Source organism: Aythya marila, assembly GCF_965140915.1.
Source record: "Aythya marila genome assembly, chromosome: 9".
In the NCBI taxonomy this organism is placed as follows: domain Eukaryota; kingdom Metazoa; phylum Chordata; class Aves; order Anseriformes; family Anatidae; genus Aythya; species Aythya marila.
In genome coordinates, this window is record NC_139050.1 from 17,739,213 (window position 1) to 17,761,865 (window position 22,653).

At 41.2% G+C, this 22,653-nt stretch overlaps 2 protein-coding genes across 2 annotated transcripts; both read left to right on the forward strand.

The window, feature by feature from the left end:
• The first annotated feature begins 523 nt into the window (after nucleotides 1–523).
• On the forward strand, nucleotides 524–7,396 carry AHSG (alpha 2-HS glycoprotein). The gene is made up of 7 exons (XM_082767560.1): nucleotides 524–822; nucleotides 2,224–2,334; nucleotides 3,273–3,357; nucleotides 4,247–4,410; nucleotides 4,703–4,816; nucleotides 5,633–5,713; nucleotides 6,767–7,396. The coding sequence occupies exons 1-7, from the start codon at nucleotides 619–621 to the stop codon at nucleotides 7,043–7,045; spliced, it is 1,038 nt and encodes a 345-aa protein (XP_082623686.1). The 5' UTR covers nucleotides 524–618; the 3' UTR covers nucleotides 7,046–7,396.
• Nucleotides 7,397–11,969: 4,573 nt separating this feature from the next.
• On the forward strand, nucleotides 11,970–21,700 carry FETUB (fetuin B). The gene is made up of 7 exons (XM_082767717.1): nucleotides 11,970–12,294; nucleotides 16,348–16,458; nucleotides 17,856–17,943; nucleotides 18,488–18,654; nucleotides 19,571–19,684; nucleotides 20,615–20,704; nucleotides 21,178–21,700. The coding sequence occupies exons 1-7, from the start codon at nucleotides 12,073–12,075 to the stop codon at nucleotides 21,604–21,606; spliced, it is 1,221 nt and encodes a 406-aa protein (XP_082623843.1). The 5' UTR covers nucleotides 11,970–12,072; the 3' UTR covers nucleotides 21,607–21,700.
• Nucleotides 21,701–22,653: the final 953 nt, after the last annotated feature.

The window sequence follows — 22,653 nt, forward strand, 5'->3', positions numbered from 1 at the left end:
TAATCAGAGAAATAAAGAGCTGATGCAAAAGATTTAGAAGCTACATCTCATTTCCTATTCCAAATGAATTCAGTGACAAAAGCTGCTATATAATTAAATTCGCTTCTGAATGTGATCCTTAGAACCAATTCAAATCCTGTTTTCTCATTTATCATGGTTCTGATCTGCCAGTTTACACTGGTGTCTGGTGAGATCTGGTCCCTAACAAAATGTGTCCTTGTTTACCACAAAGCTTAATCAGCCCTAGCATCTCTCCACATTTAACAGTAGGGATCCTCTTTCTCTTGCATGTACTGTACTTAGTTGGTAGAGGAGCATGTAAAAATTATCTTAATTTTTTGCTGATGCTTTCTTCTTTTTAGCAGACTTCGCAATGTCCTACCTGATAAAATTTACTTTGGCCAATATTAATCAGTCAGACTGATGTCCTAACATTTACTTTTCTCTTTTGTTGTTTGCAATGCATTCTTGGAACCGGGACAAATATCAGACATGCACTCATGCAAAGTCTGTGGTATGTACTATATAAATGAGACCCCGGTTCCAGCTACCTAGCCACCATCTGAACAGTATACTTAGACCTTTACTTTGGAGAGGGATCGATTTTCTCTGGGTGCCATGAAGGCACTACTAGCTTTAATACTGCTTGTTCAGCTTCCAACTCACAGAGCTGTACCCGCAGCTTCCCCACCTCCCTTGGGCTGCGATGACCCAGAATCGGAAGCAGCAGCTGAAGTAGCTGTGAATTACATTAATGCCCACAGCCACCACGGATACAAGTTTGCCTTGAACAGAATCGAGAAAGTCCGCGTGCTGCCGCAGGTAAGTGAGGAGATTGCAGGCTGAGCCCTGCGTTAAACTGGGAACGCTTGGAAATGACCAACGAGCCCTGCCAAGGGCCAGATCCTCACCTGCAGGGAATCAGCAGGGCTCTATTGATTTAAATGGTGCAATGCCACCTTGTAGCAGTTGAGAATTCAGGTCACTGGACAGAGGGGAAGAGCAGAACAGAGGGGGGGAGAGAAACGTTAAGTTATTTTGGTACAATGCTAGAAAGGGCTCAGTTCACGAACGCAGCACGCCTGCTAGGGCAGATCACTCACAGTGCTGATTCATGAGCCCGGCAGCTAATCTGGAGAGAAACTGTGTGGATAATTCTCATGATGCAGGTAATATTTATTGGCTAAATGCATACCTACCGTAACTCCATGCTATTAGGGATTTTGCAGTAGGTATGAATTTTACCTAATATCCCATTGAGCTGACAAGGAAGCTGAATGAAAGCAACTGTGGTTTGCAGTCTCATTTCCACTAAGATCTACTCACATCATTCTAGCCATCTAGAAAGGCTGTAGAAATGGTCATGAATACAATGCATGCACACATTTAGAATCCTTGATTTTCTCAAAACATTGGAAAGGGCTGCAATTATTAACAAGAATGAAACTCCAGGGCTGTTTGCTACCTGACATGAGAGAGAAGATGTCATTTACAAGAGAATGAAGCAGTCATTAATGAGATTAGAAGTGTCCCCACGGTTACTTACACAAAAACACTGGTTACACTGCTTTGCTCCCATTTAATACTTTTACTCTAAAATAACTTCATTGGATTAAAAGGAATCACTCCTGACTCAAACCTCAGAGTCAATTTTAGTGCTATGGAGCCTCATTGCTGCCCTGCCATTCACATGTCTTACATTAGAGTTGAAAATGTTCAGGAACAACCATAAAAGATCCTTCAGTCCATAACAACATGAATATTGAGGCTGGAATTCAGTGTAATTCCAATGGGACAGGCCAATGTGCACCAGTGTGTGGAGTTTACCTGGTACCGGGTTATAAATACAGATTTTTTTCATCAACAAAACCAGCTATTGATTTTTTAAAACTACCCAACAAAAATAAAATCAAGTTAACTTATGAGAGCTGACCCCCTATATGTAAACTGGACTTTCCAAAAATTACGGATCAGCTCTTTAGCTGGTAAAAAAATCAGTGGGATGTCAGTGGGACTATCTTGACTCACTACAGTTTAAAAACCAGCTCTTGTTAGTTATGAAGTTATACAGTAAGAACCTATTCAGGCACTCCAGCATATACCTGGAGCTACCCAATGACAGTCAGCAAGAGACCACAGCTCAGCCCCAGGGAAGAACTCTGGTGATGTTTTGAGAAGTAAATACCACTTTAAATACCACTTTTCTTCCTTTTTTTCTCCCAGGGGCCAAATAATGAGATACTGTTTCTTGAACTTGACTTATTGGAGACCACGTGTCCCATTCTTAGCCCTACACCTCTTGCAAATTGCACAGTAAGGAGCTTCACAGAACACGTGAGTATCCAAAGCCTTACTACCTTGGTGCAAAAGTACAAGCTGAGTGTGTTGATGCTAGAGGCCAGTTATGATCAGTTAGATCATAAGGTGCAAACACAACCTTCCCTTGGCTACATGTGGGGTGTTAACTAGGGAAATTACGTCAAGTCTAGCCACCAGTGACTGCAGCAGAGCTATTCCCTTCAGCCAGGGCTTTGCCCTCACAGCAATGCTCTGCTGGAATTTACTGGCCTCAGATATTTTGTTCTTATGCAAGTGTGATCCAGCTGTGAAAAGCTTTCCCTAAGCAAAGCACTGGAAGTGTTGTCTGACTACAGGCAGCTTTGCTTCCTAAGCAGAAAGCAGAGTGAGCAATTGACAATTTAAGCCTCCTGTTTCTAGAACGGGGCCCAATTCGCAGAGCTCATGACTAAATCCACCCCTGTATTCACCAGGGCTTGGATCCCATTTTCCATGCTGAGGGAGGTAACTAACTGTTCCCTCTTCCCAGCTTTGCCTTTGACATCTCCTCCCCTGCTGGATGCTGCATGCGAGCCAGCTCACACAAGGCAGCACAGTGCTGTTACCATGGCCACTGACCAGCTGAGATTACAGCGCGAGTGTTATCAAACAGCTCTGCAGAAGGTCTTAATTCATAAGGATTCATATTCTCTGCTCTTTATGAGAGAGGAACACGAACTAAACGTCTATAACCTAGATACCGCGGCACTTCTGATACTTCTGAGATCCAGATTAGGATCTGAATTTTGCTGCCCGGGTCTGCCTTTTACAAAATCACAGACATCAGGACAGGCCTGCCAAAGTCTTTGCAATCAGGCTGATTCTGCAGGAACACTCAGCCAGGACCTGTTCTTTTGAATATAGCAATCGTTGCCTTTTTCAGAAATTCCTATCTATCTGTACAATGTAACCCTTTGATTTTTGTCTCTCTCTAGGCAGTTGAGGGTGACTGTGATGTTAAACTGCAGAACTTGAATGGAAAGCTGTCTGTACTTGCTAGTAAATGCCACTCGCATGCAGGTAAAGATTTGGGTCTTTGTGTTTGAATCTAGAGGCTGGAGCATTGCTATAGCAGTTGTCACAGTTCACTAGCCCCTCTGATTCTAAAACACTGGCAAGTACTGTGTATAAATATAGCATAAAAGAAAAACAAAAATGGATTTCTAAGCCCAGCTGCTCTGGAAGTCGCTTTTATGATTTCACTTACCTACAAACCTGGCCCCCTCTCTTAGCTCCCCTTTAACAGCTAAGATATGCTAAGACTACCTCGGGAGCACTTCCCAGATTTGACCTAGAGATGGATGGCACTGAAGCACTGAGGCTTTTCCTCAAGAATTTGATTCCTTGTTGGTCTGAATTTGCTCGAGTTTGTTGATTTTCAGAACCCCTTTGCCAGATTCCCCTTATTTACTAAATCTGGCGTTTTCAATATTGCCATGGGAAAGTGGAATCTGTTCTGCATGCTCTGCGTGAGAGCTCTTTGCTGGGTATTTGATGTTTTCAGGAATGTTTTTAAAACTGGTGAGTGAATGAAACACACTCTTGGAAACACAATTCCAATAAATTAAAACACTTTATTTTTTCCACTGTTTCTTGTGTGACCTGTGGCATCTTTTCATTGGTGCCATGGATAGTTTGCCAGAAAGAAAAATGATTAAAACCTGAGTAAGAGCATTTGAAACACGCTATTGAAGCCCACAAGACTTTTGCTTGCATGAAGACTCCAGGACTTGAAAAGCAAAAGTCGTGTGAAATACTGCCATCTATAGTTTGTGCTGAAAAAAAAATCCTTGTGCTATAATTTGGGACAGATGGTGAAACAAACAGCGTTTTGCGTCACTGCATAGGTCTGTACTGTCTTTCAAAGCAACCTCTGATGAGATTGAAACATAATCTGTTCCTACTGCAGACTCAGGTGAAGATGTTCTGCAGCTCTGCCCTGACTGCCCGCTCCTTGCGAGTCTCAACAACACCGAGGTGTTGGCAGCTGTAACTGCTGCCCTCAATGACCACAACAGCAAAACTCCTGATGCCTACCTCAGACTCCTTGAGATTGGAAGAGCCAAAATACAGGTAATTGCTAGAACTGAGTCTGCCCTTCCATGAAAATAGAACATTTCTTCCATGGCTCTTGAGCAGTGGTAACTAGTTATGTTTGCAAACAGATCTGAATTTGCTTTAAATTGCCCTACTGAATTGCTCTTGATTTCCCAAGCATTTTGTGTCATCTTAGCCACAGGATTCCCTTCGACTTCTGTGGGAGATGCGGAGCTAGAAGTCACAACATTTGCCTTTTATCTTCCCCCAGCAGCTCTGCAGTTGCAAACACTGCAAAGTCAGTTAAACATTCTTCCTGTTTTATCAGGATCAGCCAGTGCACATGGTCTCTGTTGAGTTTGCTGTGGCTGCCACAAACTGCACAGCAGAAGAGGCTAAAGCTAATCTGGAGGCTTGTCAACTGCTTCCTGAGGATCAGTCTGTAAGTATGCCAGAACATCCATCCTGATCTCGCCAGCTCAGAGGTAGAAAAGAGGCATGCTGTGATGCACTTGCACTTGTACAGGAATAGACCTTTGTGAGAATGAAAGAAAGTGCAAGAGTTGTATACCACTATGATGCGCTTTTCAATACCTGCTTTCTAAAGATATATCACACCTTTCTCTTCCCTCTGGTGTATCTGGGTTGAATCCTAATGCATTTGAATGTATTTCAAAAAGGGTTGAGGATGACAGCACCCTTAACACAAAATATTTTTAATAATCAGCATAGATATATATATATTATCATTTACTTTTCTTAATAAGTGCACCTGAGAAAATCAACTTCCTTTGTAGTGGACACTACACAAACACAAAACAAAAGAGCAGACTGTTTTATCTTCCTACAATTAAAGTGCTGTCCGTATGCTTTGGTTTCATGCATAGGTTCTTGAGAACTATACTATACATTTAATCATGCTAAAATTCTTTTTTGTTTGTTTCTTTCTGATGAAACAAAAGTGTCCTAGCCAGATTCAGTGGATGGGAACAGTTTACCCAGATTCCTACATATTCCTTCCCTCCCTCATATCCAGACACACAGTCTTATTCTAAAAGAATACAGGAGTTTCCCTTATTTGGTGGTTACACATTTGAACAGTTTGGCTTTTGTGTCCAACATGCTAAAAAGCAAGCACTTTACTGCTCAGATAAAGCATGAGGTATAGCTATTCCTAAATGTACTGAAATTAAAAACTGTCATGCAGGTCTCCTCTATTTTCTCACTATTTTCTCTTGGCTCTATTATGCTTTGCCAGAATTTCGGTTTCTGCAGAGCAGCAATGGTAACACGGCCCAAAGAGGACCTCCGAGTAGACTGCGAGCTGTATGGACACCAGGTACCAAACCTCTGGATACTCCCTTCCTTTCCAAAGCATTCTAGTTTACCAGGACTGTTTGAAGCAATTGTCCTGAGTTTACCTCTTTCACTGTAGACTGCATCAGCTATCTGCAATAACTTAACAGTTTAACTTTGTATCCTAAAAAATAAGATAAGGTGGCTTCTGGTTGTCCTATTGATTTCTGTGCTAGAATTGTGTCACCTCTGTCATTCATGCTTAACATGGTTTCTTTTCCTAACTATTTGGGAGCTTCACGTGTCCAGTAAGGCAAAGGGAACCAAATTTTGTTCAGCTAAGTGGAAGGAGCAGACAGGTATAAAAAATAAAAGAGCAACTGTGGTAGATCAAATAACTGGAAGCTTTTGCTGCTCATGTCCTTAGACCTAACTGAATCCAGGGACCCTGAGCTGCACTGCTATAGCAAGTGAGAAACCTGTGTGCACAGGACTTGAGTGGTCTCACAGAATCATCTAGGTTGGAAGAGACCTCCAAGATCACCTAGTCCAACCTCTGACCTAACACTAGCAAGTCCTCCACTAAACCATATCACTAAGCTCTATACCTAAACGTCTTTCAAAGACCTCCAGGTATTATACCCTGCAATTGGTTTGAGAAGAGTTAACTGGTCATTGAGTACTTCCTACAGGCCAATGCTCTTGGAAACACAACAGTAATTAGCTGTCTAGAAGATATATGAAAGAAAGAATACAGGTTATAGGAGCAGCTCGGTTTGAGTGTTTCACTCGCCGCATACATCACAGTGAACGTTCACATAAGCACAGAATTTGATGATACTACAAATGTGTTTCTGGTTTCCTGTGTGCGTGTGTGTGTTCAAACCAAATCAAAACTTTCCTGATGGTCAGAAACATTTCGTACCTGGGCTGGGAGTCAGTGTCTAGTTAGGAGAAGGGTACCTAGTAAGGTATCGATTGCCTGTAGATCAATAAAATCCTAAAGTAAAATCCTAAAGATAAATCCTAAGTAACCTACACAGTTACTGTACATGCAATAACTGTAACATACAAACAAACTGTTTTTCTTTTCCAGCCTGGAGTTACCTTCTCTCACCCAGGCCAAGACACATCTGCAGGACTGGTACCCAGCCCTGGACAAGGCTTCACTAACCATAACCTCAGAGTTTCCCACCACAGCCCTGTTGCATCCGAATCCAGCTCTTCAGAGTTTCCGTCTTTTGCGCTTTCAGCAAAATCTGTAGCAAAGAGAGCAGCTCCAGAGGTTGCTCAGCATGATAAAGTACCTCGCCCAGTTGGCTTTGCGCTGCCTCCTCCTCCATGCCCTGGCAAGGTTCGCTATTTCAAGATATAGGCTGTGTTACAGCCATGGCAAGACAGCTAACTGAAGGATTGGCGTGCAGCAGCAGCATCAACACACGGAGCACAACACCAAGTGCAAATAGCTGAGAACTTGACTCTGGGCCCCACTGAGTTTCACCCTCCAGAGAACAGAGCCGAGGCCAGGATCTTTCAAAGGTCTGCTACAAAATGTAGGGGACTGAAACATACAGCAGTTGTTTTCTCTACATACAGGGATGCTCTAGGTAAAATACAGCAAAAATTGTTTCAATGAAACTGTTGGAAGAGCTATACAACAGTTGTAGCTTTGTGATAGAAACACCAGCCGAAAGATTACTTCACAATAAAATGTTCAACAAAAGTGCTTTGGTACCTTCTCCCTGTATATTTTTTCATTAAGTTGTCAAGTATCTCCTTCATGGCATTATGAGTCATATTCTGGGCCTGATTTCAAAAACAGTAAGCTCCTGCATTCCTCATCAGCTTCCCTGGGATGTGTGGGTGCTGAGCGCTGCAGAAAATCAGGTCAGTCTTTTCTTTTGATCACACACCAACAGCACTAAAGAAGTGGCAGGAAAAAAATGTATTTTTCCCTTCCACCTGTAGTGTTTCCTAGCATGTACCTCCTTTTAGTACCCACCAGAAAAACCTCAATAATTTGGGATATGACATAAAGAATAATAAGAGCGTTGATGGCTACAAAAAGAACAAAGAATCAGAACACATTCATTGCTGCACAGGCTGAAAGCATCGATACTCCCAACCACGCACATGCGTCTTCTCTGTCCTACAGCAGATACACAGGCACAATACGATCCTGGGGCACTGTACGCCTTGTGTGCCTCTGAGGGAAAACCAGCTCAAAGGAATAAAAATACACTACAGACACGCGACTCGTGTAATAGGACCCAGACAGTGATGGCAATTTACCATTGTCCTAGCAGTCAGATCTTCCCTGTATTTCTCACGTGTTACAGCCCAAATCTATTCTTGGTAGAGAAGTAAAAAGACACAGGGGCCAGAAGGATCTTTACCAGACTGGAATTGTGCAGGCCCAGGGGAGCAGTCTCAGAGACAGTCATGAATCTTTAACCAGGAACAGCACTTGCTACAAGATAATTACCATGCAGGCAGCAAAACCTGAGGAACACATGTCATTTCCGAACTGCTTCAAATAACCTAGTCTATTCTCTTAGTTACAACCTTCCAGCATTCAGTAAGCAACACAACTAACATTTGTTCTTCGTGACAGTGCAACAGGTTCTTATACGGAAAGCTTCCGCTCTGCTGTGTCAATGGGGAAAGGAAAAGCCTTATGCATGTATCAGTGCTCACCTGGGTGTGTGGAGGGGAAAAAAGGGAAAATCAGCCCCGACTCTGAGCCACAGCATAATGGGATGGCGGCATCCTGCCAACAAGATCTCCCCTGTAAGGCAGCAGCTCTCCTGTTTGAGGAAGAGCTGAGTTCTCGCAGGACGAGTGTTGCAGGCAATTGCAGAAGTTACTTGCCAGGCAGGTGCCCAGGGACTTCTTGCTTCTTTGTAAAGCTGTGCCTCCCATATGTTCAGCGCCCAGCCATTTATTTTAAAAGTGCCGGTACTGAGCTGCATAAAATTTCTGCAGTGGGAAGGTGGGTGGCCTCCCCAGCCCCGCTGCAGAAGACACAGTGCAGGATGTAAAGAAATGGCTACTACTATCTGCATTAGTGTAAATTCAGATCTGAATTACTGCGACTTCAGATACACAAGACTGGGTTTCTAACTTCCCTGGAACAAAGTTTTCCTAGCTTTACGAAATCTAGCTAGGATTTTTAAAGCTGGGATTCACCTTAACTAAACCGTACAAATTGTCTTATATATAATGAAGTCGGTGCTACGCTATACCAGACAGCATTTTCCCGACTTAGTAAATTCTTTATCTGTTACCAGAAGCAGCAAGTTTATAAAAGGGATCCCTGCCCGTGGGGATCTCTGAACTCAAGGAACGCTGCATTTTCTTTTTGCAATTTCCAACCACACAAAGCGAGGATATGTAGCAGAGCACCTGCAGCCTCCATGCTTCACAGATGTTCACTTACACCTGGCATAGCTACTTGCTTTTTTCCTAAAACATAAAAATAAATAAATAGTAGAATTGCTCTGTACTTTCTTGTGATTCCAGTTAGTAACTGCACGTCATTTTTCCCCTTAACACTTCCCTCTTACAGACACATTTTCCATAACTGTTTTGAAGCAGTCAGTTTGCCTTCCCGATGTACAGCCCTGTGTTCATGCACCTGGACCTCAGTAACGGACTCAGTATTTAGTAATAGATTTGCTGGGCAGGGAGCGCTATTAAATGGCAATACATAAAATTCAAACGACTCCTTTCTTGAAATGCAGCATGAATAGTTTTGTCAGGTCTGCTTCACTGACTGACAATGCTTTTCAGCTTTTTCAAACTCTGTTTTGCTCAAGCATATGTACTTCATATGCTGCTTTGCCCGGACATGCTCAGATTTCCCAGCTGTGTCCATGTTTCGAGGTCAGCTACTTGAACAGAGAATTTTTTTCCTTTCCAGTGGGAGGAAGAGCACAAAGAACAGAGTCAGGGATAACAATTCCTCATTATGAGAGGCACCGACACAGCCAGTACTAACTGGCACCCATCTCCATAGAAATGCCATGTACTGTAAGGATAAAGAAAATGAGTTATTATGCTGTAGCCGCAGGGGAAGCATTCCCAGGCACAAGGAACAATGTGAGTGCGTCTGCATTGCTGCTTCTGCTGTTCCTCTACTATGGCTACAGCAGCGTTTCTCAACATTCATCTCCTGTGTCCCTTCCCTCCGGGATACAGTCCGTACATCAGCCCTCACCCTCAGCCTGAAAAGCAGCTGGTGACACTTGCGGTGGCTCAGTCTCGCAGCCCTGTGTCCCTATCTGAGTTTTCTCTGTCTGTCACCAACCAAAGCCTTCCTAGAAGAGTTTCAGCCCCGGTGCTGTTGCAGGTCTTCCTGGCTGTATGTAAAACCCCACTCGGCTTTCTACAGACATTCCCTGTGGCAGCTTTTGCTGTCTCACAGAGGAACATCCTTTGAGCATTGATGGGTTAAAAACATGAAATTCTTTGTAGTACCAACAATATATAAATTTAATAAGAAATCTTTACAATAGTGTTAAACAGAGATAATTTTGTCCTTTGCTAGCACGTCTCCTTCCTCACTCAGTGTGGGTACAACCCTCAAACCTAAAGCTTCATGGTGTTATCCAAGGAAATCCCTGTGATCACAAAGCCTCCTGTGACCAAAAACGAGGACCAGGGAAATGGCTTCTCAGCCTCTGATGATCTTTCAAGGTGAAATACTGCAGGACTGTCCCTCGGTAAAACACCACTGACTTTTACTGGGATACTCCCCAAATAATGGTAGCTGTCATTTCTCCAGATCTTCAAGGTAAGAGGTAAGATTTGCACAGCTATTCCCACCCCTCTCACGCACGGAGCTCCTGGCAGGTTGGCCACGAGGCCCACCGCTGGCATTTCAAACCGAATTCTCTCCGGACAGCATTTTCCGTGACCCTTTTTCATTCATACTCAGCAAATCACTGGAGAACCAAGTGGCCGCAGAGCAGTCTCTTAGCTAGCAAATCAACCTCAAATTCAGCAGTGAGGGGAGAAGTTTGAGGAAGCAATAAAGCTGCAGAGCTGAGCGGGCGCTGTGTGACACGACGGGGGCAGCCGCTAAGCCAGGGAGAGGCTTCCCCCCGAGCTGCTGCCCTCAGCCACGTCAGGACGGTTTTATTTAATGCTGCTGAAAAGGAATGGAAGCAGGGCACTGAGCAGTGCTAAAATAATTAAAACGGTGACATTGCTGACCAATTTTCTTTGCTCCTCAGGCCCCTAGCCACAGGCTTATGGTTCTCCTGTGGGTTCCTACGATTTAAACTGGAGTAGGCTGTGGCAGTGGTCAGAGGAGAGATGCCAGGGAGCTAAATATTAAGGAGGCAGGACTCTTCTCCTTGAGCTAGAAAGCTAAGGTCCTATATCATCTAGCCAAGACACAGTTAGGGAAAAGAAACCACAGTTCACAGAGAAATTTCTGGACTAAATCTGGCAGAGCTCTGCAGGGTGATATGAACTGCAAACAACTGGATGTACATTTTCTTGATTCAAGGTACAAAAAGAATAATTTACAGGCAAAAAAAAAAAAAAAAAAAAAAGAGGGAGAGATGGCATAAGAAGGAAGGCACTAGTTACATGACATCAAATGAAGTTCTCCCTCTAGTTTAAATTACACACTCCCTCTTCTTTAAAAAGTTTTTTTTTCCTTTTTCTTTTTCTTTTTTTTTTTTTTTTTCATGTTAGATCTTCCCCTGGACCTTTGGCTTTGAGACTAGCATAATCAGCCCCAGGTCTGTAACTTTTTTACAAGCCATCTTCCTCTCCTCTCTCTGCATATAGCTTCAGACAATTCTTCATCATTAATTTTTGTTTTCAGGCCACAAAAATGCAGCAGCGTGCTAAAACTGGTGGGGAATTCTATATGCAATTAAACTACCGAAGGTGTAAAATCAGTCAGTTCCCTGCCCTTATCCTGTTTCCATTCAAATCAGCAAGATCTTTGTCATCATCTTACTTGGGAGAAAAACTGGATTTTTGACATAACAGAGCTTGAGCCAGAGCTGTCCTCAGTGTAGGTTTATTTAAGCAATACTGGCTGCTTAAGAAAGCAGCTTTTTGTGTATATTCTTGTGCTTTGTGATGAGGTCAAAGTTATATGGTCTGCCCAACATAGTCTAAATTAGAGATGTAAAGCCCAAAGGAGAAAGCGCTCTCTAGTCTCAGAGGCAGCTACAACACTTTCATGAAACTTTGTAATCATTGACTTAGTGTTTGCAGTTGTCTCTGTAGGTTTAAAGGTGATGGTCAGTATGTAACAAAGAGGGACCCAGGTTTATAAAGGGACGGGGCTCTGTTACAAAACTCTGCTATTTCACACAGGTCTCAGCTCCTCCATCCCAGCCTACCGTTCTGATCTGCTGCACCGGTTTCCCAAGAAGAATGTTTTTATTTATTTCAGTGCTCTTCGGCATACAGGGGCTTTGCTCCTGGGCTGCCTCTCCTCCTGCCAGAAGAGTGCCAAGCGCATTGCTGTCCCCCACCTGTGATGACACCGCAGTAGAGGAGGCGGCAGATCTGGCCCTTCGCCAGATCAATGCTGACCGAAGAGAGGGCTACATCCTCCGCCTCTATCGGATCTTCAGTGTCAGAGAACATCCTCAGGTGAGTTATTTGCTTGCTCTCTATCTGTTTCTGTCCTGAAGAGCCCTGCGTCTGTCACCATTCCCTAGCAGTATTTATTTGAACTAGGAAATATTTCAAAAGGCAAATGTAAATTTACCTTCACAGGACTCCAGGGGCGATGCCAACTTTATGCACAGATGACTAGAAACAATTTCATCACCGCTGTGGGCAATTAGAGAGCAAAGCTCAGGCATGATTCTCTGCTGCCTGCCCCTGGTATAGCTCCAGGCATTGGTTCAAATTCGGTATGAAACACCATTACTCCGATTTAGTTTCATATTCACCTTCCTCCCACACCTCCTCCCACTGCTGTGTGCAGTTGGAGTGCAAAGGTTATCTGGTCACTGCACATTTTGCACAAAGGATGTGAGCACTAACAGGCTGTGGTGGTTTTACCTTGCCAGGCAGCTGAACTCCACCACAACGCATCCAGCTTGGGACCAGGGAATTCCTTCACAGTTTTCTAAATGATGACTCACTCCACAGAAGAAATTCAGAACTAGCTCAAGTACAAAAATTAAAAAGGGAATACCTGTGGAATATCACTCTCATAGCCTCAAATATCTTTTTTCCCTATGCGCACTTAGTTTATTACTAATTAATGTTACAAAAGCTGAATGGCATTAGCAAGGGACAACCTGAGACAAAGGCACCGTGCAAGCACACCGATAACATTCCCTGCCATGCTTGCTCCCTTCTGGTAAACTTATCCGAAGGCCAAAGAGTTCTGAACCCTAAAAGAAACTGAGGCTTACTGCCAGATGCTTAAAGATCTGTATTGGTAAGGACATGACGCTACATCCTGCTGCTCTCACAAGGACATGGTTTCTGCAGACATGCTGTGGCCTCCAGCAGTGCGCGATCTCACAGCTAAAGATACACCTTGCTCTCTGTTCTCCCTCTTGCTTTGCTCAGGTGACAGAACAAAGCAAGTGGATCAGGTCTCTGGAGAGTTTTTGCCACGTAGGACAACTCCGTGTGAGTTGGCTCAGCAGCCACACCACCAGCCACAGAGCTGGGCACCTCACCAGCCCTAGCACCAAGGGCGTACCAATAGGGGAGCCCAGCACGTGGCCAGAACTCAGTCTGTCATGTCAGCCCCTAGCTAAAGGTGCCCTATCGGGGTTATTTGCTACTGACAGTAATTAGAACAACCCTATGGCCACCGAGGCTGCAGCATGCTGGGTGCAGCCATGCTGCAAAACACTTGACTCGTCTCCTTGCTTCTCCCTTCACCTGTGCCAAGGCTATCTCAGCACAAGACAGCTCTGTGCCTTATTTGTCTATTTGGTCTGTTACTTAATTCCCTAGAGTCTTAACTTACCTCCTTAGGGCCTAGCTTGTTCTTTGTTTCCATGGGAGTTTAATTTACTCTTATTCTTATTTTTTCATCTAATATGCTTATCCTACAAATTAGGTGTTTCGAGACACTGTGTAATAGCACACTAGACAATCTAAGCCCTTTGTCACATTTTTGCTGCAGCTGAACACAATACATAATAAGCAGTCAGCTATGTCAGGGATAATTACGGAGAGTAACAACTTTATGCAACCTTCTATGCCCCTCAAAAAAAATCAAGAAATCTTTTTTTTCTTTTTTTTTATCAGTTTTTTTTTTTTTTTTTTTTTTTTTTTTTTTTTTTTACTTAGGATAAAAGCATTTTCAAAATGACTTCGAATTCTAATCTGCCCTTAAGCAACTTGTGGTTCAGTTTTGCTCTAATTGAAACTAATAAGCCATCTGCTATTAACTTATATGTAAGTAGGACAGAGCTTTTCTTTCATACAAGATACTCATGATTAACTTCAATGACAGACACTTAACCAAAATTACAAATCACACCAGAATGCTCCATTTCTCTCCCTTGCACCAGAACTCCCCGCCACAAAGGCAACGCTGCGCTGCTGCCAAATCTCTTCTGGCTCCAAGGCTTCCCAGCACACGTGGCGGCGGCAATACTAGCATCAGCAGTATCAGAAGGGATCTTTTTGTCAATGCAGAGACGACATAAGTTTTTATTCAATACTAAGCAGAAATCAAAAGGCCCTTGCATAACAGTCTTTTTATGAAAATTAAAATAAGGATAATGAAACCTTCAGAGAACTGCTGAGCTCTGAATAAACCCCAAATTATCCTTTCCCCAGTAGAGGATGATACATACTGAAGCAGGTAGACAAAAAGATGTGTAGATTTTATAATAACCTCATAATAACCAGCATATTAAACCAGCATATTAGACCTGGTATTAAACAAGAGAGCTACAGAAAACAGGAAATACAGTTTGGTCCACCCTGGCTGTATTTAATACTTCCGCAAACACGAAGCTTTTCAATCAGTCTTCATGATTCACTGGAGTAAATCCATCTAACGTCAAACATATTTGATTTTAAGAACATTTCTTTAATGTGACCTGCGTGCTTTTGCCTCCAGACTACCCAAAAGACCAATCTGAAAGCTCAAGTCACCAATCCCAACTTTGGGACTCCTTAAAGACACCACTTTTCTTGGCTATTACTTTCTCATTGCTAATGTAGGATAGCCTTAATAATGTTTTTTTGTTTGTTTGTATGTTTGTTTTTTCCTTGTAGAGGATATATTTAAAGTTACATCTTGAAATGAATGCTGCAGTACTCAAAAATAATTACACTTTCAGTAAATGGCAATGACTTTTTTATCAGTCTTCCTTTAGGTTTACCAATTTAACCTATATTAGCTATCACCTTAAGGAGACCATGATCGTGGTAAGGAGACCAAGATCATGGCACTTAGGTGCACTGTATGTAAACAGAAAATTATGGTTTCTTCCTTCCAGAGAAGGACCTATACAGCCAGGTGTGGGGATACTGCCATGCAACTGTACACAGTGCTGCTGCACCTCAGCTTCACTCTTTGCCTAAATAGCTTTTGATCTTTTCAAGACTTTTAGACTGTCAAAAAGAAATCAAAACTGAAGTCAAAATGGGATGGATACAAACCCCAGACTTCTACAAGGCTCTTACCCCGTCAAGTGTTTTCTTTTCTCCATAAACTGGTGAAATCAACCGCAAATGAATGAATACTCCTCTCATTTATTTTGTTTTATCCCCCTCTTTAACAAAGAGATAGTCTCAGTCTGAACATGCACGTAACACTCACATGTACGTTCTTTAGATGTGTAAATGACAGCTGGTCATTTTCCAGCTTTCCACTGCAGAAAATAAAACATGATCCTAATAAGCTGAACTAGGAGTTGCACCATGTAGCATTTTATTCCTCAGTACTAGATCATGTAATTGCTATATATATTGTGGTGTACTTTTAATCTTTCCTTGTCCCCTCCCCATGGAAACATGTTTGCCCAGATCTTAAGCCCTAATTGCTTTTTGCACCTGTGCTGCAGTGAACTGAATAAAGGTTTCAATGGACTTAAGCGCTGGTTCAGATCACAATCACTGGACTGAAGATTTGAGTGAGTCTGGAACATCCATGTGTATATGCAAGGTGCTTCATAGCACTTTCTGGTATCTGAGAGAACATTTAGATCATCTGCATCATCACAGTCATTGTCTCTTTGCAGTGCAAAGCATTCATACTTGAAGAAGACACTACTCTAAAAAATAAGAGTTTTCTATTTCTAATGCCTACTGGGAATGTTCCATGTCAGTAGTTTATTATTATTTGTAATAATTATTGCTGTATTCTTAATGAAGGCAAACTAACCTGCCTTTCCAAACTAATCGTAATAATGCAGTTGACAATGAAATCATCACCACATTTAGTTCTTGTTCTTGGATTCTGGTTGGTATGAGAATCAGAGGGATAAACTGACTCTAAAAGACTGTTTGTTCTTTCAGGTGTGACCAAGCCCATTCTCACAGGACCTGACACTCCTGATTTGCCTCTATTGAGAATTTGTCCCACACATTGTACAGTTCTCAAGATTTTTGTGTGCCTAACCTGTGTGTTTTGTGTTTTTCCAACTCTCCCTTTGATTTCTTCTTACCTCATTCTGTACAAAACTGGGATATGACCCTTTCTTTTTTTGTGCTCAGGAGATCACTGGTTCTGTCTTCTACCTCATTTTGGATGTAGTAGATACCGAATGCCATGTACTCAGCAAAAAATTGTGGAAGGACTGCACAGCCAGGCCTGCTCATAAAACTGTAAGAATTTTATTTCATATTTAATCCCAGGTATGAGAATTACTCAGGTAGTACTGACGACAAGAAAATCCCTGCACAAGCACTTTTAGTAGGCAGCAGAGCTTAGTTAGAAAACCCATTTTTAAGGTTCAGAGTTTTCCTTTGTACTATCTAACCTCTTTTTAGAATGGTAGGATATATTTTATAAAACGAGAATTGAAAGTTACCTTTTGACCAGAACTAATAAGCAGATATATCTAAATAGCTATGATAGGACACTATGGTTTACTTTTTACAGCAAAACTGTTAATAGCTTCTTTTAACAACAGACTGTCAAGAAGGGAATAAAAGAAACTCACCTTCATATAACGTGATTTTTGTTTACTTTAATTCTACTTTTATTCCAATAACTTTGTAAAAATAGTACTAAAAAGAGGAGAAAGCAGAAAGCCCAGCAAAATAAGTTGTGAAGAAAGAAACTGATACAAGACTTTTGCTACCAGTGACCAAAATGATCCTGAACAAGTGAAAAATAAACTTAAAGAATGGAGGTTGACTAGAAGATGCCTTGCATATGGAAAAAGAAAAAAAAAGAAAAAAGAAAAAAAAAAGTTGATGTAATTAAATTGTCCTAGACTGCTTCTAAAGTCAGTTACCATTTTTAAACTATAAAAAAAATAAATAAAATGGAAGAACAAAATAATTCAGCTCACTTCCACTTACAGCACTTTCAGCAGCAAAGGGCGCAAAGAACATATGGTCAAAATGGCTTCTATGAAGCCTAGAAATATATGTCCGAGAGGCCTTGATTATACATATGGCAATATTTAAGAAGCACTTGGAGGACACACATTTTCAAACACAAAGACACAGTGGATATTAATAGGCCATCATTTTTTTTTGTCATAAAATCAGAGTTATTTGGTGTGCAGGGGTGGCATTATTGTGCCACAAGCTGGTTTAGCTTCACTCTTTCTTGCTTCACAGGGAAAAGGGGAAAGCTGGAAGATAGATGACTGGTTCCAGACACTCTGGACTGGTCTCCAGCTTTAGGCTGTCTGGGTTCAGTATGTTGACCCAGCTACTGTTGTGGGGGGCTGCCTAGAAAAGCACTCTGTGGCACTTGGGCAGCTCTCAGCTGCCAGAAGAGTGGCTCTGCATAGCCCTCCTGCAGTCAAGCACTGCACCAGGATTACTCAGAATTATGCTGACACCAGGGGAAGACCTGGGCTTTTATTTCTAATGGGGTTATTCAGAAGAGAAATGTGCTCCATTCCCATTTGAGTAATAACACAACTTTCTTTTTGAAAATAATTTCATGACTGTAAGAAGAAAACTAACCGCTTGCTGTCTGGGTACTAGATGATCATTGCAAGGGCTGCAATATTTATTGTTTCTACGTGTTTATATTGCTTTAGGTTCATGGTCAATGTAAAGCAATTATCTACATTAATCAGTCAAGAAAAATTGCTCATCTGAATACTTATGAGTGCGTTCTACAGCCAGGTACATCTTTATTTAATATGATCACTTTAAAAAAGGACTAGAAAAATAGTTTGCCATATAGCAATAGTTTAAATTTTAATTGTGATTATGGCAGCACAGCATTTCCATTAGCTTTCAACCGACCTAATTTTCTCAGGTCAGTGATCATAAGACCAGTGCAGTCCTGCAGCACAAAGCAGTGCAGAGAATAACTGTTTTCAGCTCTGGGAAACCCTGCAGAGCTTCTATGTGGGCTTTTACCCTCTGGTCCAAAAAACATTTTTATGGGTTTGCGAAGGGCAGGCTAGAACAGCAAGCCTGTTCTTACTGTCAGTAGGCTCAGCTTTTTTATGCAGTGTCTCTGCCTGCATCACAACATTTTTATGGATCTGCACATTAATAAAGATTCAAAAGTGTAGAATGAATCCAACCACGTATCGTTACTCCAGGAGACTGGAGGGTAAGCGGGCTGGGTTGGGGGCACAGATGTGTTTGGAGTGACCTACACTGTCAACATGCTCTATGGTTCTTCTCCTTAATGACATTGTTTTGTTTAAATAAAAAGTTCCACCCAGATATATTTGGGCAGTATGTCCTGACTGCCCAGTTGATGACTGTCCAACTGAGCCCAAATATTTGGAGGCTGCTGTTCAAAGCCTTGGCAAGTTCAATGAAGAGAGTGAACAAACTCATTATTTCTCTGTCCTCAATGTCACAAGAGCTTCAATGCAGGTAAGCCAAAGCTCATATGACCTGCCTTAACCTTCAGGAAGTATGAAACCTCTTATACTTCCTATGATTTGTTATGTTTCACAGACTGTGTAGAGGTTGTATATGTTTAGTACAGAGATTACTCCCACGGAGAATTCTGGGAAATCTGCATTAATCTAAGACTCTGACTCCATCTGTCGCAAAAAGAACAGCTTTTTCACAAAGCTGAAGATACAGATTTGTGTTCCAAAGTTCAGCAAAGCTTCGCTGTGAGCTCTTTTTTCCATTGAATTAATGACTCCCAATTAGAAAGTACTTAATAAAGCACAGTCACTCCTTCTAACACATACCTGTGATACACTAAATGAGTTAAAGCATGGTTGAAAATTCATTTTAGGCTAACAGAGAATTAGTGATCACCTGGCTAAATACTGTTTACTACAGTAATATCCAGTCTCTCTAAAACTCATTATGTATAGACAGCAAGGTGGATTTCACTCTGTCTCAAACGGTTAGGTAGTATTACAGTGCAGTATTTCATTGCTCCCATTTTCAAACCCAGGGGTACCTATATTTCAGGTGTGGAAAAAGTGATCTTCATTAAAGCAGCCTGAAATGATCAACAAGATACTGAACTGAGTCTCTGGATATATACTTCTATGTGGGTGCATACTTCTTATGAAAACCAAACTTGTTTGAACTATAGCTAAAGTGAGTCATTAGGATTGGGCATATGTAAGAAGTAAAAAATAACCAGGCAATAAAGTAGCACTGGCAAAAATCATTCTCCTGTAATACAGCTAACAACAATATCCCAAATATAACCTGCTCCTTCCACACTTAGCAGGAGTTTTACATCCATTTCAAGGGCTGTAGGACTTTTTCTCCTTCTTGACAGATGCACAAGGGCTAATTCCCACTGGTTTCTTATTAACAGTGGGTCATCGGTCCAGCATATTTTGTAGAGTTTGTAATTCAGGAGACATCCTGCTCCAAAAGTGACTCGATTGCTGACATCTCCAAGTGCAAGCCTCTTTCATCCGAATTAGCTGTAAGTATACACAACTGTTTTTCAGATAATATGGTTCCTTGGCAAATACTTGTCCTGTTGCTTTGGTTCTCTGCTGACAAGAATCACACCCCACAGGTCTTTCTATGGGTTGTAGCTTCAGCTCGCATGTATACAAATTACTTTAGAATAGAAAAAACATTTCAGTAAAAGCTTCAAATTCTTAGCTAGAAGTCCATGAACAAAGAAAAAACAAACAAACAAAAAACACTGTCCAGAAAAGGGTGGGTAGCTTTACAAAAGAAACATTCTTAAGGCTTTCTTCCAAATAAACTGATACAGACAAAGAATTGCAAGCAATGTATAAAGAGCCTCTCCACACTACAATTGAGTTAGCTAGGGAAAACATTTAGGAACAACAGAAAACAAACAAACAAATAAATAAATAAATAAATAAACAAACAAACATAAGAGAAACTGAAAGACTAAATGGACATGCTGACAAGAGATTCTATTTCAAGTCCCATCTCAACTGAGATCCCAGACATGTTACCTACAGCCCAGCAAATATATAGTTGTTAGAAGAAACATCTTGTCATGGATTCTTCCACTTGTATGATTTGAAATTGTTTTTGCCTAAGAAATATCATTATGTTCTATTACACCTTGCCTAAATGGGGATATTTTGCTAGCGCACAACTTAAGCATGCTGTTGTAGTTGGATCTTAAGTAGCCAGCTTATTTTTACTCTTGTGCTACCTAGCCCTCCTTTGCAAACATAAAGCCTTTTTCAAATGCTGCCTTTCTTCGTAAGCTTGCCAATCCCAAAATAAAAGTGCCCAAGCTGCTTATCCCTTCAAATACATGTAGAAGCTATAACTACTCAGCCTTTCTTAATCACCTATTTTACAAGATAAGAGCTCAATATCAGTGCTACAATGTGAAAATAATACTTGCATTTTCTTCTTCCAGAAAATGGGTTTCTGCAAAGGCTCTGTAGTAAACAGCGACTTGGAAGACAAACAATCTGTCACAGTATCTTGTGAAATCTACAGTCCTCAGGTATTTCTTAATCTAATCTTAATATTGTAAGACTAACACTCCTTTGGAAAACAAGAATCGAACTCTTGAAAGCCCAGCCATTTTTAAGTTTTCTTATTCACAAAGATATGGGCTTTGAGAAAGTGAAAAGGCCAAATCAGGAAGAAATCTCTCTTGTGATAAAGCAGACTGTTGCTAGGTGGATAAAAAGGTAAGAGAATAAGTGTAGAGTCAATCACACAGGCTGTGTTCAGAACACTCAACAAAGAAATCGTAATAAATAGCAAAGGGAATACAAAGTGTAATAACTGTGCAGTTACCCAGGATTCATAAGAGGTAGTTCCATCGGTCTATCCTTGGAGCCTCTGTTCTGCAGCTGGTCTCTGAAGACTGGAAATGCAGCAGATCCTTAGTATGAAGGGTGACCTTCATATCTGAAAAAAAAAAAATTGTAACAGCTTCAATATAAGTGATGTTTATTGCCTGTTTTTCAGGATCCTGTCACTGAAGAAGAAAACCAACAAACTAACCAGCAACCTGGAGAATCCAGTCAGAATCAACAACTAGCTTCCCCTTCAGAAACCAATCCTTTCTCCTTACATCTAGAAAAAACAGTGGGCTGGGTTAAAATTCTTCCTCCTTCAACTGAGGACATCTCTCGCTATAACCTACCTGAAAGTCAAAAAGAACATGAAAATAGAAAGCCAGTTCCACCTACAGCTGTAGGATCTACGTCCAGTCTGCCAGCCCCTGATGGAGAAAAGACTCAAGGAGACAAACCAGACTTGACGAAACCAGTCACTGCACCAATTATTCTCCCCTTCCCCGAAGAACTTTCTCTCTCAGAATCATGCCCAGGAGAAGCAAAGGAGAAAAACTCCATCCTACATCCTTTGCTGACTAGAAAGCCTGCCAATGTCTAGGCAGGAGCCAGTCCCCTTAACCACCTGCCACAAAGTGGCTACGTGGTCTTCCCACTTATGTTACATCTTTAAATAAATAAATTGCTTACCACAATCTTCATCTTTGGAGTTCTCAGTTTTCTTTGGAACAGCCCAGGCTGTGCTCTCGCTGCGCTGACCAGGATCCCCAGCAGCCAAACCTGTGGGATAGGGATGCTCTCAGGGCCCTTACACAGTTACACTCTACATAACGGTGTATAAACAGGGAATAGGACTTCCACACTGTTTAGCATTAAAAGCTAGTGTTTTTTCTTATTACCTTATAGGTCAATCTCTTATAATTACTATTATTATAACTATATAAATATTATATATAACATTATAATATATCACATCATCTTATTATACAATTCATATTATTATACGATACATATTACATTGTATTTTATTATATAACCTCATAATTAATCCTATTTATTTCCCAAAGAAATCAAGGACAAAACTACATAGTTTGAACATAATCTTACTTTTACTTCTGCAGTTAATTTTGCAAGAATTGTACATTTTCTACTGTTTGTTCATAGTGTTTCTATTTCATCCATAAAAAATACATGAGCCCCTGTCAAGAAAATGATTGGTGTCACAGTGAACAGCACAGAACAAGAAGAGGAAAAAAAGAACAAACAGTCTTTAAACAATAGATGACTCAGGGAATTATGTTATAAATTACCTAATTTGATGCCTTTCTTCAATATGACTGCCCATTTGAAAAATTAAACAGCATTGTAAGTAATGAATGGGGGTGGGATTTGGAACACAGTAATGATGTGAATATTATTTTTAACTGATGAGATGTATTTTACATGTCTTTGATTATTTACACAGCATTTATTTCACCTTTTTTTTCCAACCCTCCAGAAGAAATTCTGAATTATTATAATGAAACATTATAAAGACATAAACAGAAGAAATACCCTACTGCATCAGAAGAGTGGTTGATCCAACCCACTATTCCTCTCTCACTGTGGCAAAATGATTATGGTTAGGAGAAGCATATAAGCCTGCCCC

What these genes read in the sequence shown, in the direction of transcription:
- AHSG (XM_082767560.1), top strand. Translation starts at nt 619, where the DNA reads ATGAAGGCACTACTAGCTTTAATACTGCTTGTTCAGCTTCCAACTCAC. An exon ending in AAGTCCGCGTGCTGCCGCAG is followed by an intron (nt 823 to 2,223) that starts GTAAGTGAGGAG and finishes TTTTTCTCCCAG; the next exon opens with GGGCCAAATAATGAGATACT. An exon ending in TAAGGAGCTTCACAGAACAC is followed by an intron (nt 2,335 to 3,272) that starts GTGAGTATCCAA and finishes GTCTCTCTCTAG; the next exon opens with GCAGTTGAGGGTGACTGTGA.
- FETUB (XM_082767717.1), top strand. Translation starts at nt 12,073, where the DNA reads ATGTTTTTATTTATTTCAGTGCTCTTCGGCATACAGGGGCTTTGCTCC. An exon ending in CCAGGCCTGCTCATAAAACT is followed by an intron (nt 16,459 to 17,855) that starts GTAAGAATTTTA and finishes ATATTGCTTTAG; the next exon opens with GTTCATGGTCAATGTAAAGC. An exon ending in GTGAAATCTACAGTCCTCAG is followed by an intron (nt 20,705 to 21,177) that starts GTATTTCTTAAT and finishes CCTGTTTTTCAG; the next exon opens with GATCCTGTCACTGAAGAAGA.